Source organism: Zonotrichia leucophrys, chromosome 14 (genome assembly GCF_028769735.1).
Source record: "Zonotrichia leucophrys gambelii isolate GWCS_2022_RI chromosome 14, RI_Zleu_2.0, whole genome shotgun sequence".
Classification (NCBI taxonomy): Eukaryota; Metazoa; Chordata; class Aves; order Passeriformes; family Passerellidae; genus Zonotrichia; species Zonotrichia leucophrys.
Genome location: NC_088184.1, coordinates 7657275 through 7670386, shown reverse-complemented (window position 1 = coordinate 7670386; position 13112 = coordinate 7657275). Strand labels below are relative to the sequence as shown.

Here is a 13112-nt window from a genome sequence, read left to right as displayed (position 1 = left end):
TGTGTAGCACAAGGGACAAAAAGGAACGTCCCCAAGCTCAGTTCACGGGCATTGCAGTAGGGCTGGAACGCTCTTTGCTGCTGCTGCTCCACTGATGTGTGTCACCTTCCAGAGCAAAGCGTGAGCAGGAGGTCACAGTGCTGAAGAGAGCCCTGGAGGAGGAGACCCGAACCCATGAAGCCCAGGTCCAGGAGATGAGGCAAAAACACACTCAGGCTGTGGAAGAGCTCACAGACCAGCTGGAACAATTTAAACGGGTAAACAGAAATCCATCTCATTGAAAACCACTCCTAGATAACACAATTTACTCTTATAAATCATCTTTATTTATTCACTTCTTCACATGCTTGTAGGCTAAAGCAAACTTGGATAAGGCCAAACAGTCACTGGAGAAAGACAATGCTGATCTGGCTAATGAAGTCAGGAGCCTGAATCAGGCCAAACAAGATGTGGAGCACAAGAAGAAGAAGCTGGAAGTACAGCTGCAGGATTTACAGTCCAAATACACTGAGGGAGAGCGTGTTCGGACAGAACTCAATGAAAAAGTCCATAAATTACAGGTAGGAATGAGTTTGATGCTTTGCTGCGACACCATGGGACTGAGAAGCCCAGTTTATCTAGAGGAATTACAGCCCTGCAAAAAATGAGCCAAATGCTCATTTTTTGTCAACTTAAACTCCTACCTCAATTACCACACAATTAATCAACTACAACCACTCCATCTCATGGAACAGGGAGCTTTTAGTCTCACCACCCCTCTGTACGTGCTGCAGTCTGTAATGCCATCACTGATTCAGTGACCATGATGCAGATCTGACAGTTTCTTTCTGTTTGTTCATTTCTGGCTGGTGGGGAAGATTAACAGGTGTGTGGCTTTTGGAAATATATTAGACAGCTATTAAACACATGTGCTCAGAAAAGATGACAATGAAAGGAGAATGCTCACTTAGCTACAGTTTAAGAAATAACTGAAGATCATTTTAAATGGTTCTCTGGTAGATGTTCAATGTCCAGATATACTAATCAAGCTTATTGTTACATCTTGTTCATAGCTGCAGTAAGCTTTGCTTTATTATTTTAAGCTGGTGGATAAATAAGAAAATATAATCAAATGCATCAACTTCTGTCAAACTTGGGAAGAGGAAGGAAATCCACCAAAAATCCCCATTCTCCTTTGCAGTTCATTGAAAGGAACATACTACTATTGCTTTATGAATATGACTAGATATAGAATAATAAATACTATGGTAAACTAGGCAAAAAATGGCATTAGATAAGATTTCAGACAAACCCAAGGAAACTAAAGATTAAGGAAGATTTTGAAGCTTTGCAAAATAACTGAGTTTATTCTCTGTGGCATCTCACAGGTGGAGGTTGAAAATGTCACCAGTTTGCTCAATGAAGCAGAAGGCAAAAATATCAAGTTGACCAAAGATGTTGCAGCCTTAGGATCTCAGCTACAAGATACACAGGTAAACTTGCATCCAAGATCAGCTCACCTACAATATTCATAAAATGCACAATAAAAAGACCTAAACTAATGACTGTCTTGCCAATTGCTGTGGTGACTGCAGGAGCTGCTTCAGGAAGAAACGCGGCAGAAGCTCAATGTGTCCACCAAGCTCCGCCAGTTGGAGGATGAAAAGAACAGCTTGCAGGAGCAGTTGGATGAAGAAACAGAAGCAAAACAAAATGTGGAGAGACATATTTCAACACTGACAATACAGGTATCAGTGCCATAATGAAATCATTAGCTCCATCACTGAGAGCTGTGTTGGCAGTTGCAGAGGATCTGTAGAATTATCCTGGCACAGCACACGGACCTTCAGGGAATTTGTGCTGTTAGCCCAGATGGCACCAGTGGTGCTCCAAAATGCAGGCAGCAGTCTCCCTGTCCTTTAAAATGTCATCCCTAGGACAGGTACAAATGCAAGGTAGCTCCACACATAGTCTTGCACACAAGGCCTCTATGTGCATCCTAGGTCTGTGCTCTGCCTCATTTTATGGAGGCTGGTGATGGGTACCTGTCACCAACTTCACACAGGTCAGACTAGGAAAGCTCCAGGTCTTGGCCGTCTCCTGGCCAAGTTTTTGTATCTCTGCCAAGTTTTGTTGTCACAGCTACAAAGATTTGTCCTCTGAATTCAAATTTCAGCTCTCTGACTCTAAGAAGAAGATACAGGAATTTACCACCACAGTAGAGTTCATGGAAGAAGGCAAAAAGAAACTTCAGAAAGAAATTGAAAGTCTCACACAACAGTTTGAGGAAAAGGCTGCTTCTTACGACAAACTGGAAAAAACCAAGAACAGACTCCAGCAGGAGCTGGATGACCTGGTGGTGGACTTGGACAACCAGCGTCAGTTGGTCTCTAACCTGGAGAAGAAACAGAAGAAGTTTGACCAGGTATGGACTTCAGATTTTCCCTTGCTCTGTTATCACCTGTCTGGAACTCACAGAGTGTCCACTGGGACACAGGGACAAAAGAATTAACTAAAATTTAATTATACAAGAAATGTTTAATTTTGTATTTATGTGCCTTTATCAAAAGCAGAGACTTTTCTCTGTCATTAACAACTGACAAAACAGCTGCAATAGAAAAGCCTGTTATTAATGACCTCCTGAATTCACACTACCTTTTCACAGATGCTAGCTGAAGAGAAGAACATCTCCTCCAAATATGCAGATGAAAGGGACAGAGCAGAAGCTGAAGCTAGAGAAAAGGAAACAAAGGCTCTGTCCTTGGCTCGAGCACTTGAAGAGGCTTTGGAAGCCAAAGAAGAACTGGAGAGAACAAACAAAATGTTGAAAGCTGAAATGGAAGATCTCGTTAGCTCCAAAGATGACGTTGGCAAGAATGTAAGTTTTGGCCTTAGAACAATCTCCACAACAATAACTTAAAATAGCAGCTAAAAGAATATATAATTGTTTCCAGTGTGGGAAATTCTCTGCAGCACACAAATCCATTCAGCAAGATCAGATATTTCATAAAAAATTCAAAGGTTTTTCCATTTGTGTCCAAACTTTCAAGGGACTTGGCAAAGTAACTGTAGGCTATGTTTATTTTTAACATAACTTCAAGCATGAAGATTCTAACTGATATGTATTAGTTTATTACACTTCTTTGAAATGGTAAACTCTGCAAATCTTATTTTATTAGTTATATTTGACTTTGCCACCTGGCTTATATTTACGTACATAACTGCAGCAAATTTCCACTTCTGCATTGCCAATCACTTCTTTTATTACAGATATATGATTGTATTATTTCTAATATTAAATGAATTAAATTGTGATATTTGACTAGATGAAAACCGAAAGATTGGGATAAAGAGAATCTCATTGTTTTAAGATGGTTTTGCAAGTACAAAATAAAACTAATTTAGCATTTTCAGTGTAAATTAGATGGTTCATTGTCTACAACTGATAGTTTCAAATGTGGCCTACACTGCAGGTATACTGTGTATAACTAGAATTATTCTCATTTGTCATAACAAATCTATTAAATTCTCATTGCCTTAAAGGTCCATGAATTGGAGAAATCTAAACGGACCCTGGAACAGCAAGTAGAAGAGATGAAGACACAATTAGAAGAGCTGGAGGATGAGCTACAGGCTGCAGAAGATGCCAAACTCAGGTTGGAAGTTAACATGCAGGCTCTGAAAGGCCAGTTTGAAAGAGATTTACAAGCCAGAGATGAACAGAATGAGGAGAAGAAAAGACAACTCCTCAGACAGGTACCATTCCCAACTACTGTCTTAAATATATAACCAAGCCAGTTGAAAGGCCCCAACCTAGTGCCATTATTAAAGTACCTCACTAACTATAATGAAAAAATCATTACATTGCCTTGAACTTGGTGATTAAAACAAAAAAGAAGAAGAAAAAAAGGGTTATTGTACTAAAGAAGGCAGGGAGGGTTCTCTGTTTCAGTAGTAGATGCACAGTTACCAACAAATGTAGCTATTTAACTCTACAATCAATATAGTATAAAACATATGAATTGCTATTTCTGGCAGTCAGAACCACATTCTCTGTATTCTCAGTGCAAGTAAAAAAAGACAACTTCTAATAGATCTGCCTTCCCAAGGTACACTGGATGCATACAAAAGCATTGGAGATAAAACTTATTTGGATAAAACTTATTGGATAAAACTTATTCGTACAGAAGTGTTGTGACAGCAAGGACAACTGCTGTAGTCATCATCTTATAATACACACATTTCCATGAATACAGGACCCAAAATGCTGAGTCCTTTCAAAAGCTTTTAATTTTGGGACAAAATGGGAATCTGTTTAAACTGCCAGGGAAGTCACAGTTAACAGAGATATGGGGTCTGTACCCACTATTCAGAGTGTTTAAGAGTCCCCAAGGACTTTGCTAAACTGAACTTGTTTTCCTTAATGATCAGCTCCATGAATATGAAACTGAACTGGAAGATGAGCGGAAGCAACGTGCCCTGGCAGCTGCTGCCAAGAAGAAGCTGGAGATGGATGTTAAAGACCTGGAGAGCCAGGCTGACTCTGCCAACAAAGGTCGGGAAGAAGCCATCAAACAGCTTCGCAAATTACAGGTAAGTAACACCAAAAAGACAGTTTTTCCCACTGCTGTGTCTTATACAGTCACAATACAGAAGTTAGGTGACATCTGTGAGCTTGATGCCCATTACAGATGATTGGTCAGAAGGGGAATTTTAACTAGACTGCCACATTCAAATATCAGTATTTGAATGCTCAGTTTGAATGACAGTGGAAAAATTCTCAGGGCAAATGATTAAAATCTTGAATTTCATGCTTCTGACTTACCCATATGGAGGAAAACAAAGACTCACGTGAAAAGAAAGGACTGTAAGATAAAATCTATTACAAGGCTTCAATCTGGGTTCTAACACTTGACTCTTGAGCATAAAAGACTGTTCGGAAATCAGGTTGTCTCTGAATTATCATGTTCCTGTTTATATTTTAAACCTCCATATCAACTGTTCTGTCACATGCTGACAACTAAACAACAAAAATTTTCTTAATCAGAAACATTAAGACTCTACATGTACTCAAATATTCAGAGGACCATAGGCATTACAAAAGATGCAGTGTTCAAGTGGAAGCATTGCCCACCTTGGAATAGCATTTCAGATCTTTCCAATATGTGCTAACAGATCTCTGCAAAAAAAAAAAAAACTTCAGCAGCATTATGACAATGTAACTGTGTATGTGTTCTGTTCCATCCACATTTCTTTCAACTGAAATTGTAACAAATTTGTTATTCTTTTCAACAAGGCTCAGATGAAGGACTACCAGCGAGAGCTGGATGATGCACGGGCTGCCAGAGAAGAAATATTTTCTACAGCCAGAGAAAATGAGAAGAAAGCAAAGAGTCTGGAAGCAGAACTCCTGCAGCTTCAGGAGGTAAAGTGGGAAACCTACAGCAGAATGAAGGAGATTACACATGGCCTTCAGTAGCAAAACAGAACTGGCAGTGAAGCAATCTAACAGCTCTTAGGGACCGAACTTGTAACAAGTTCCATGTGCTCCACACACTCCACTAAAGCTGCTGGATTTACATCTGAGCACAGTCAGATTGAGCTGAAAAAAATCACCTTGGAAGAAGGTACAGATCCCCAGCCTTAAAGGGAAATGAACTGTATGATCCAACACAAATTGTTTTCAATAGCAATAAATTCTTGAGGGCTTAGTGCTATTATTCCTACCTGTATTAAATGGCCATCTTGTGACTAAAACAAATAAAACAGAAACCCGCTGACAGGCTGGATAAAGTGTATTTCATGGTACTTCCCTAGGATTTATGACATGACAAGAATTTATTCTGTTACAAGACAATCCATCTCATACCAGCTTTAGAAAATTTACAGTCCTCTGAATCATGCTATAACTACTTGAACATTTACTCATTTCCTTACTATGCTGCTTTTTCCATTTCTCTAGGACCTGGCTGCTGCAGAAAGAGCTCGCAAACAAGCAGACCAGGAGAAAGATGAGATGGCAGAGGAACTTGCAAGCGCTGCCTCTGGAAGGTAGAACACACCAAATTACACACAAGGCTCTGAATGTGCTACTAATGCTGCCAAGAAAAGTTTTGCTCTGTTCCCAACAGCCATCTGCCCTTGACAAGACAACATGCACACATATGACTACTTCCATTGAAATATCTAGTTCTTTCCTGAATTATTGGCAGTTCATAATACAATCATAACATATGGTCAGAGCCAGAACTACTCACTTTTCAAATTTACATTTCCAGGACAAGCCTTCAGGATGAGAAACGGCGCCTGGAGGCAAGAATTGCTCAGCTGGAGGAAGAGCTGGAAGAGGAGCAAGGCAACATAGAGGCAATGAATGACCGCATGAGGAAAGCAGTACAGCAGGTACAGCTCGTTCCAGCACATAGTTCTGTTCATATTCCAGCAAAAGCTGCTTGTGGTTCTCAGTATCTGGAGGATTGCCTTCCCAAATTGCCACCTGTCATTTGTCTGAAAGCATGCTGCACTTGTGACAGCATCCCTTCCCTCCTTGCAGGCAGAGCAGCTGAACAATGAGCTGGCAACAGAGCGCTCAACTGCACAGAAGAACGAAAACGCTCGGCAGCAACTGGAGAGGCAGAACAAAGAGCTAAAGAGCAAGCTGCAGGAGATGGAGGGAGCTGTGAAGAACAAATTCAAAGCCACAATTGCTGCTCTGGAGGCCAAAATTTCTTCTCTCGAAGAGCAATTGGAACAGGAAGCCAGGTACTGGTCTCCAGAGGGCACTGCTGTCCATTTATTGTTCCAGTTAATGAGACAGAAAATAAACAAAGGCAAGCAGGATTTGTGTCAGCAGGTTCTCAGTGCCACTAAACTTGGTAAAGTCTCTCACTTAACATTCCTGAGACATATGGCAACCAACTGGAGCTGCTACAGTTTCTGATTATGATTCATTTTATTGCTGAAAAGTTCTACTGGTACCATAGGCAAGGATCTGCTCCTCTACATTTTAGAGTAACTGCCCTATGACTCTGCCAGGTTAATTGCCATAACAAATTGTGCCACTTGTTGGATTATTCCTTCAGGAAATCACCTTGTGTTTCAGAACACATCTCCTGGAGCACCTCTAGCATACAGCAGGGACATATATTTGGTTTTGTTTTGCTCAGAAGAATATGCCTTAAAATTTTCCTTAGAATTCAAATTCACCTGTTAAATTCAGTAGGACCTTTAACACAGGGGCCCTTGGTGCTGATTTCATGAACCACAAGCCCAAGGCAGGTGGAGAGTCCAGAGCTTCCACATCACCAAACACTGCCCTGTCATTGCAGAGAAAAGCAGACAGTGGCCAAGACGATGCGCCAGAAGGACAAGAAGCTGAAGGATGCACTGCTGCAGGTGGAGGACGAGAGGAAGCAAGCAGAGCAGTACAAAGATCAGGTACAGACCATGTCACAAGGGCACAGGAGGTTTTAGGTTTTGCCCTAAGAAAGGAAGATTCCATGTTATGCCTCAAGCAAATGCCCTTCTGGAAAGCAGACTGTGTGCTTGCATTCTATGCTGGGAGAGCCATACAGTCCTTTACTAAAAGATGGGACAATATAATTCTTCCATGCTCCATCAAGTGCCAAAGCACAAGTCCTGGTAATCAGCCAGATACAACGGTCTAACTGCACAGCAAACAGGACTGTGCACAACACCCTTGGTGCAACACAAATAGAGAGGCTGAACATATTTTACATTAAAATTTTAGCTTTCTCTAATGCAAATCCATCTGCAAGCCAGAAAATCAGAGGCAGGACTATGCAGAGAAAGAAACAATGAGGTTGTGTCTGAATACAGTAGCTATCAGCAAAATGAACTCCCACAAAGCCAAGTTATTTTCAGGCTCTAAGCTTCTATCTTTGATTTGGGTCATGCTTCAGTACAACTCCCAATGGAAGCATGAAATTAAAACAAGGAATATAAAGTATTACAAATTAAAGCATTACTCTGAAATCTCCCTTTAGGCCGAGAAGGGCAACGTACGGCTCAAGCAGCTGAAAAGGCAGCTGGAGGAGGCTGAGGAGGAGTCCCAGCGCATCAACGCCAACCGCAGGAAGCTGCAGAGGGAGCTGGACGAAGCCAATGAGAGCAATGAAGCCCTGGGCAGGGAGGTTGCAGCACTAAAGAGCAAGCTCAGGTAGAGTACCCTTGTTTGGGATAGCCCTTCCCACTCACTGAGAGCCTTGACATTTAGAGCTGAACTACAAAAGTGGGAAAAAATCCGTCAGGTGAGGAACAGGCACTGCTAATGCTGCGAAGTTACTCACTCCTCGTGCTAGCTTGGCACTCAGAACAAAAGGCCCAAGTCAGGAGTGAAGTGCATTCCATAGACTGCAGCAGCATCAGGATTTCAGCTGAGATGAACTGTGATAACATGGCCAGGCCTTACTCTGCTCTAATCAAAATCCTTTTGGCTTCAATTGGAAAAGAATTAGGCTTGGTTGCTTTTGAAAACACCCCTTATATAACGGCTGTATCTATTTGTACAGAAGCAGTCACAAAAGTGTAGAAATGCTTGTGCTTTTCACACTTTCACACATGCACAACTCACACATAATGACTGTGAACAGTCTTGGACATCACAGGCAGTAAAAAGCAAAGCAGATTAAATTATTCTTATTCCAAAGTCTCTTTGGACTTCACCACTATGGGGTTCAGTGTCATCAGACCAAGGAAAAGATTAAAACATCCCTTTGCATTTTCTTGTTAAAACTGCATGGCAAAAAGATAAAGCTGTGATCAGTCAGCTACATCCCTGAGTTCTGCACTCACTGGGTTTGAAAACATGAGCTCACTGAAATAGAGGCTGACTTGAGTTATAAAGAAATTGCTCTATCTGCATCACTACACGATAAAATTTTGCCTTCTACCTAAGACCAACAGTACATCACATGAAAAACAAGAACCTGTTTACCTGTGTTCTCAAAGTAGTTTGCCAGACTACTTACCAGTAACGTGCTTCAGTGTTCCTGGATGTGGATTCCCTTCCAAGTGAAGGGTTATGGATGTAGCAGCCTTTTCCACTAGCACCACCTTGGGTAGTTACATGCTCCTGGCTGCTTTATGAAGCAGTGGCTGTGTCCAGCCCTTTTACATAGAACACTATATAGTTCATTTTTGTTTTATCTAAATGTAATGTAATTGGCTGTAATGTACTTTGTTTAATTATTTAAAAGTAATTACCTACCTCTGATCATGACCATGTGCCTAGTTTAACTGCCAGGACTCTTTATCTCTGTTTCAGAGGGACACAGGAACCTTCGCATGACTAAGCAGGTACCATGCCTTCAACTTTGCAGCTAGCTTGTATTGCACAAATTTCCATTTTCTTTGGCCCTGGTTAAAATTATGTGAGGTTTCTGCAAACTGTGAAGGCTTGGATATCTTGGCATTAATCTGTTTTATCAAAAAAGACAAATATTACAATAATTTAGCTACCATCAGCTGTTCATCAGTGATACATCTTTCTTACAAGTAGGTTATGTACTGACATAGACTTACCAACGTTGCATTCTCACAAGCTCTACCACCAGAGTACCTAAGCAAGTACTCTGATTTTTTTTGCATGAATGGTTTTTTTGCACATCATCTTTGTGCACTGCCATGAAAAGTAAGATTTTTTCAAATAAAATACACCACTGATTAGTAAAATTGATTAAAAGGACTAATGAATATGGAGTGTCACAGCATGTCATTAGAATTTCACAGTATTTCTTGTGCCTACTGTAATGCTGACCTAAGGTAAGAGCCCATCTAATGCACCTGAGATTTGGGAAGACCATACTTGCATGTGATTTATCACACACCACACAATCACAGACAAAAGAGAAAGCCTTGCCTTTCATTACATAGCACTCTGTGCCTGTATTGCTTACAGAGAGTTATTACTGAGGCCTTTAGAGCTGTTTTACAGACATTGAATTGCTTGTTTACTGTATTAAAACACAGAGCACGGACACAGACATTAAAGCTGACACTGTAACCTAGCACAGCATTATGTTATACTTATTAGCACATTCTTTGGACACAGGAATAGTACCTGCACTGCAAAAATTAAAGAGCTATTGCCTTGTAATATTTGTATACTTTCTATTTTACATATGCTGGATTTTTGCTGTGAATACACAAATATTTAAAGATGATGTCTTGTCCTTGCATGTGCCTTTTAGTTAGCCTAATATTTCCAGTCAGAATGTTACTCAAGCACCACTCCAGCAGCACCAGTTCAAAGGCAGACTAAATACAGAGGTGCTGAGCAAACACTGGTGCTGAAGGCTCATCCCAGATCCACACACTGTTCTAAAGGTACTAATACCAATGACCACCTGAATGTTATCAAACACATAAACTTCTTGAAGAGGAACAGATATAAACAAAATGGTTTATCCACAGGGCCAATACCAGTTTAAAGAACTGGTAAGTTTATGCATACTGCAACAGTTTAATAAGTAGTCAGTGTATGATAAGGAGTTCACTTTGTAGCTAAAATTGTTGTGCACAATTTGGTGAGACTCTTGCTGTCATTCCCTCCAGTCCCATGTTCTCTCACAGCACTTCAGTGAATTACTGAAGCACAAATGACTTGTGGGTAACCAAGTCCACAGACAACACAAGTCCAAGGGGGTGGAGAGCTCTTCCTTTATTAACAAGAATTAACAAATCTATTAACCTAATTAGAACCTATTTGCTAAATAATGACAAATCTCTGGTGCTGTAAAATAAGAGACCCTGCTGTTAGACCATGCCAAGCACACACCAGGACAGAAATGACACACCCCTGCGCTCAACACATGCCATCAGCACCAGAACACAACCATGGTTAATTATCAGCAGGTCTTACATGAAGTTTTATTAGCTAGCTAATTGCCTGCTCACACTGAAGTAAGTTTAAGGGCAGAATTATGGAAAACAGACTACATGTCACATTTCCATCTTGGAAATGCAGATGCATGCCTCTGAACTAAGTTAGTCCAGCCAATGTTCCTACCCTCTTCCCTCATATGGAAGACTGAACTTTGGACTTGAATATTCAGCTGCTTCAGAGAGGGCACTGGCTTAGTCTTCTGCAAGGACAAGACAAGCCTTTAAATATTTAGGCATGATTGCTGTACCCAAAAGTGCAGTCTCGGATCTATTTAACACCAAATTAGTATTTTTGGCACAATATCCAGTAATCATGAATTGATTTTATTGCTTATATCTGTGGTCTCAAGCCTTTACAAAGGTTTGCTTAATGAGGGGCAAGTGAGAGGCCATGTCACAAAACTGAAATGCTTTACAGCACATTAGCAATGGAGGCCATGGGACAAACCCATTGTCTGTCTCACTTGCTCACACCTCCCCAAAAATTAACCTTGAGGACCAAAGTGTCCCTGCCTTGGGATGTGCCTGTGAAATATATGGGGATGGGAGGGAGATGGGAGAGGAAAAGGGGATAAAGTGGGAAAAGCATTTCCTGTAGGACACTTGCACTGCTAAGCATCAGTCCCTGGGGTACAACAGTTCCAAAGCAATGACTGTTTCCTCCCTCTGCTGGGAAAGATTGGAGTGACTGAGAGCCTGGGTGTCACTCCTGTCACAGCACCTGTGGTGCTCTGACCAGTGCAGCCTGTGCACTGTGGGCTCAGAAATGTCTGCTGCCATCCACAGCACTGCCCCAGGCCCTGCAGGAACCGGGGGGCAGAAATTCTGTACAAATTGCTCTGTCTGCTTGCTCCTCCAGAGGGACAGGAGGGACACTCCTCTGCTGTGGTGTGTGAGCACTCCCTTCTTCACTCCTTTCAAGTACCTTCAGTTGCAGTTCCCTTAGGGGAAAACAATGAAATGAGGGGAAGAGTGGGGGTGATTTGGGGCTGATGTTTAGAGGAGGAAAAAGACACAAGCACAAGAAACCAATCTAATTTCCAAGCAATTGGAAGTCTCAACCTGTTCACAAATTACAAGTTACGGGACAGAAAGTGGAATTAGATGCTCGCAGCTCTTGGCTTTTCTGCATTTAGAACCATCAGCCCCACAGGTCCTGTTACAAAATTCTACTTATTTGTGAGGATTCCAAATGACCTAGCACCTGATTTTCTTTTTCTATTTTTCTCCCCTCTTACTGCAGGAGGGGAAATGAGCCAACATCTTTTGCCCCACCCCGTAGATCTGGAGGCAGAAGAGTAATTGAGAATGCAACAGATGGAATCGATAACGAAATGGATGCAAGAGATGCAGATTTCAATGGAACAAAAGCCAGTGAATAAACACGCTTTAAAAATTGCACTGCAGCAAGGGGAGGGAGGGAGGATGATATTTAGCACTGTATAAGTCTACTCTTAGTGTCAAGGTCACATACACCCACTCCTCTGACAGATAAAAGCACAACTGCCTTGTCTCCAATGTATAGATTGACACTAAAAGTACTCCAAAACTTTTCGTACCATGAAGCATTTGAAAAGGTGGGGATTTTTAACAGTCTACAGAGGATTTGTGAGATTGTTGCAGGGGAAAAAAAGGCATTGGTCAGTTAATCTTTTCTTAAACTTTCATTTTGTTTTGAGTATTCAATTAATATAGGGTTTTCTCCTGGTTACTACACCCCTGATGCACAATTCACAAGGTGGAAGTGCCTTTTTAATCACTTACTGAAAAATATCATTTGTTCAAATTAAGTCAACTGTTACAGTTTTATATGCACCATGGATGTGCTTACACACTAATAAAAGGCTATAAAAATGACTTCACTATTCTCGTGTACAGGTGTCACTTGAAGGGAAGGGGGGATGCAGCAGAGCTTCTCTAAAACTGAAATACTTCTTACAAAAGTTTGTCTGTAATCATTAGAACAAAACCCTGATTTTCTTCAAAGTAATGCTTTCGAAGAAATACAAAAAAGTCTGAGCTGGAAGTAAAATGGCATAGCCACAGGGAACAGGTTTGATTCCCTCAGGGACACACAGTGCTGAGGTCCCTGGGATGCATCCAAGGGCTGACAGGCACGGGACCTGCAGAGACTCACAGCACTCAGGAGCTGGAAAGCAGTGGGGGCCCTACCTGTCTGTCTGTGGCAATGAACCCAGCCTTTGATGTCTGTTACATGCAGAAATATT

At 41.3% G+C, this 13112-nt stretch overlaps 1 protein-coding gene across 3 annotated transcripts in view; it reads left to right on the top strand.

Annotated features, from left to right (window-relative positions):
* MYH11 (myosin heavy chain 11) overlaps positions 1-12746 on the top strand; it is a 54266-nt gene extending 41520 nt beyond the window's left edge. For 2 of the 3 annotated variants that reach the window (XM_064725652.1, XM_064725651.1), the window contains 15 exons: positions 113-257; positions 354-560; positions 1368-1472; positions 1575-1727; positions 2156-2404; positions 2645-2857; positions 3523-3735; positions 4411-4572; positions 5276-5404; positions 5942-6030; positions 6258-6381; positions 6533-6741; positions 7308-7416; positions 7986-8158; positions 12128-12746. In XM_064725652.1, the coding sequence (XP_064581722.1) occupies positions 113-257; positions 354-560; positions 1368-1472; positions 1575-1727; positions 2156-2404; positions 2645-2857; positions 3523-3735; positions 4411-4572; positions 5276-5404; positions 5942-6030; positions 6258-6381; positions 6533-6741; positions 7308-7416; positions 7986-8158; positions 12128-12266 (2419 nt within the window). In that variant the 3' untranslated portion in view covers positions 12267-12746. Of the gene's footprint in view, positions 1-112; positions 258-353; positions 561-1367; positions 1473-1574; positions 1728-2155; positions 2405-2644; positions 2858-3522; positions 3736-4410; positions 4573-5275; positions 5405-5941; positions 6031-6257; positions 6382-6532; positions 6742-7307; positions 7417-7985; positions 8159-9265; positions 9298-12127 lie in introns of all 3 variants that reach the window. The other variant, XM_064725654.1, reaches the window with a different exon arrangement.
* The last annotated feature ends 366 nt before the right edge of the window (positions 12747-13112 follow it).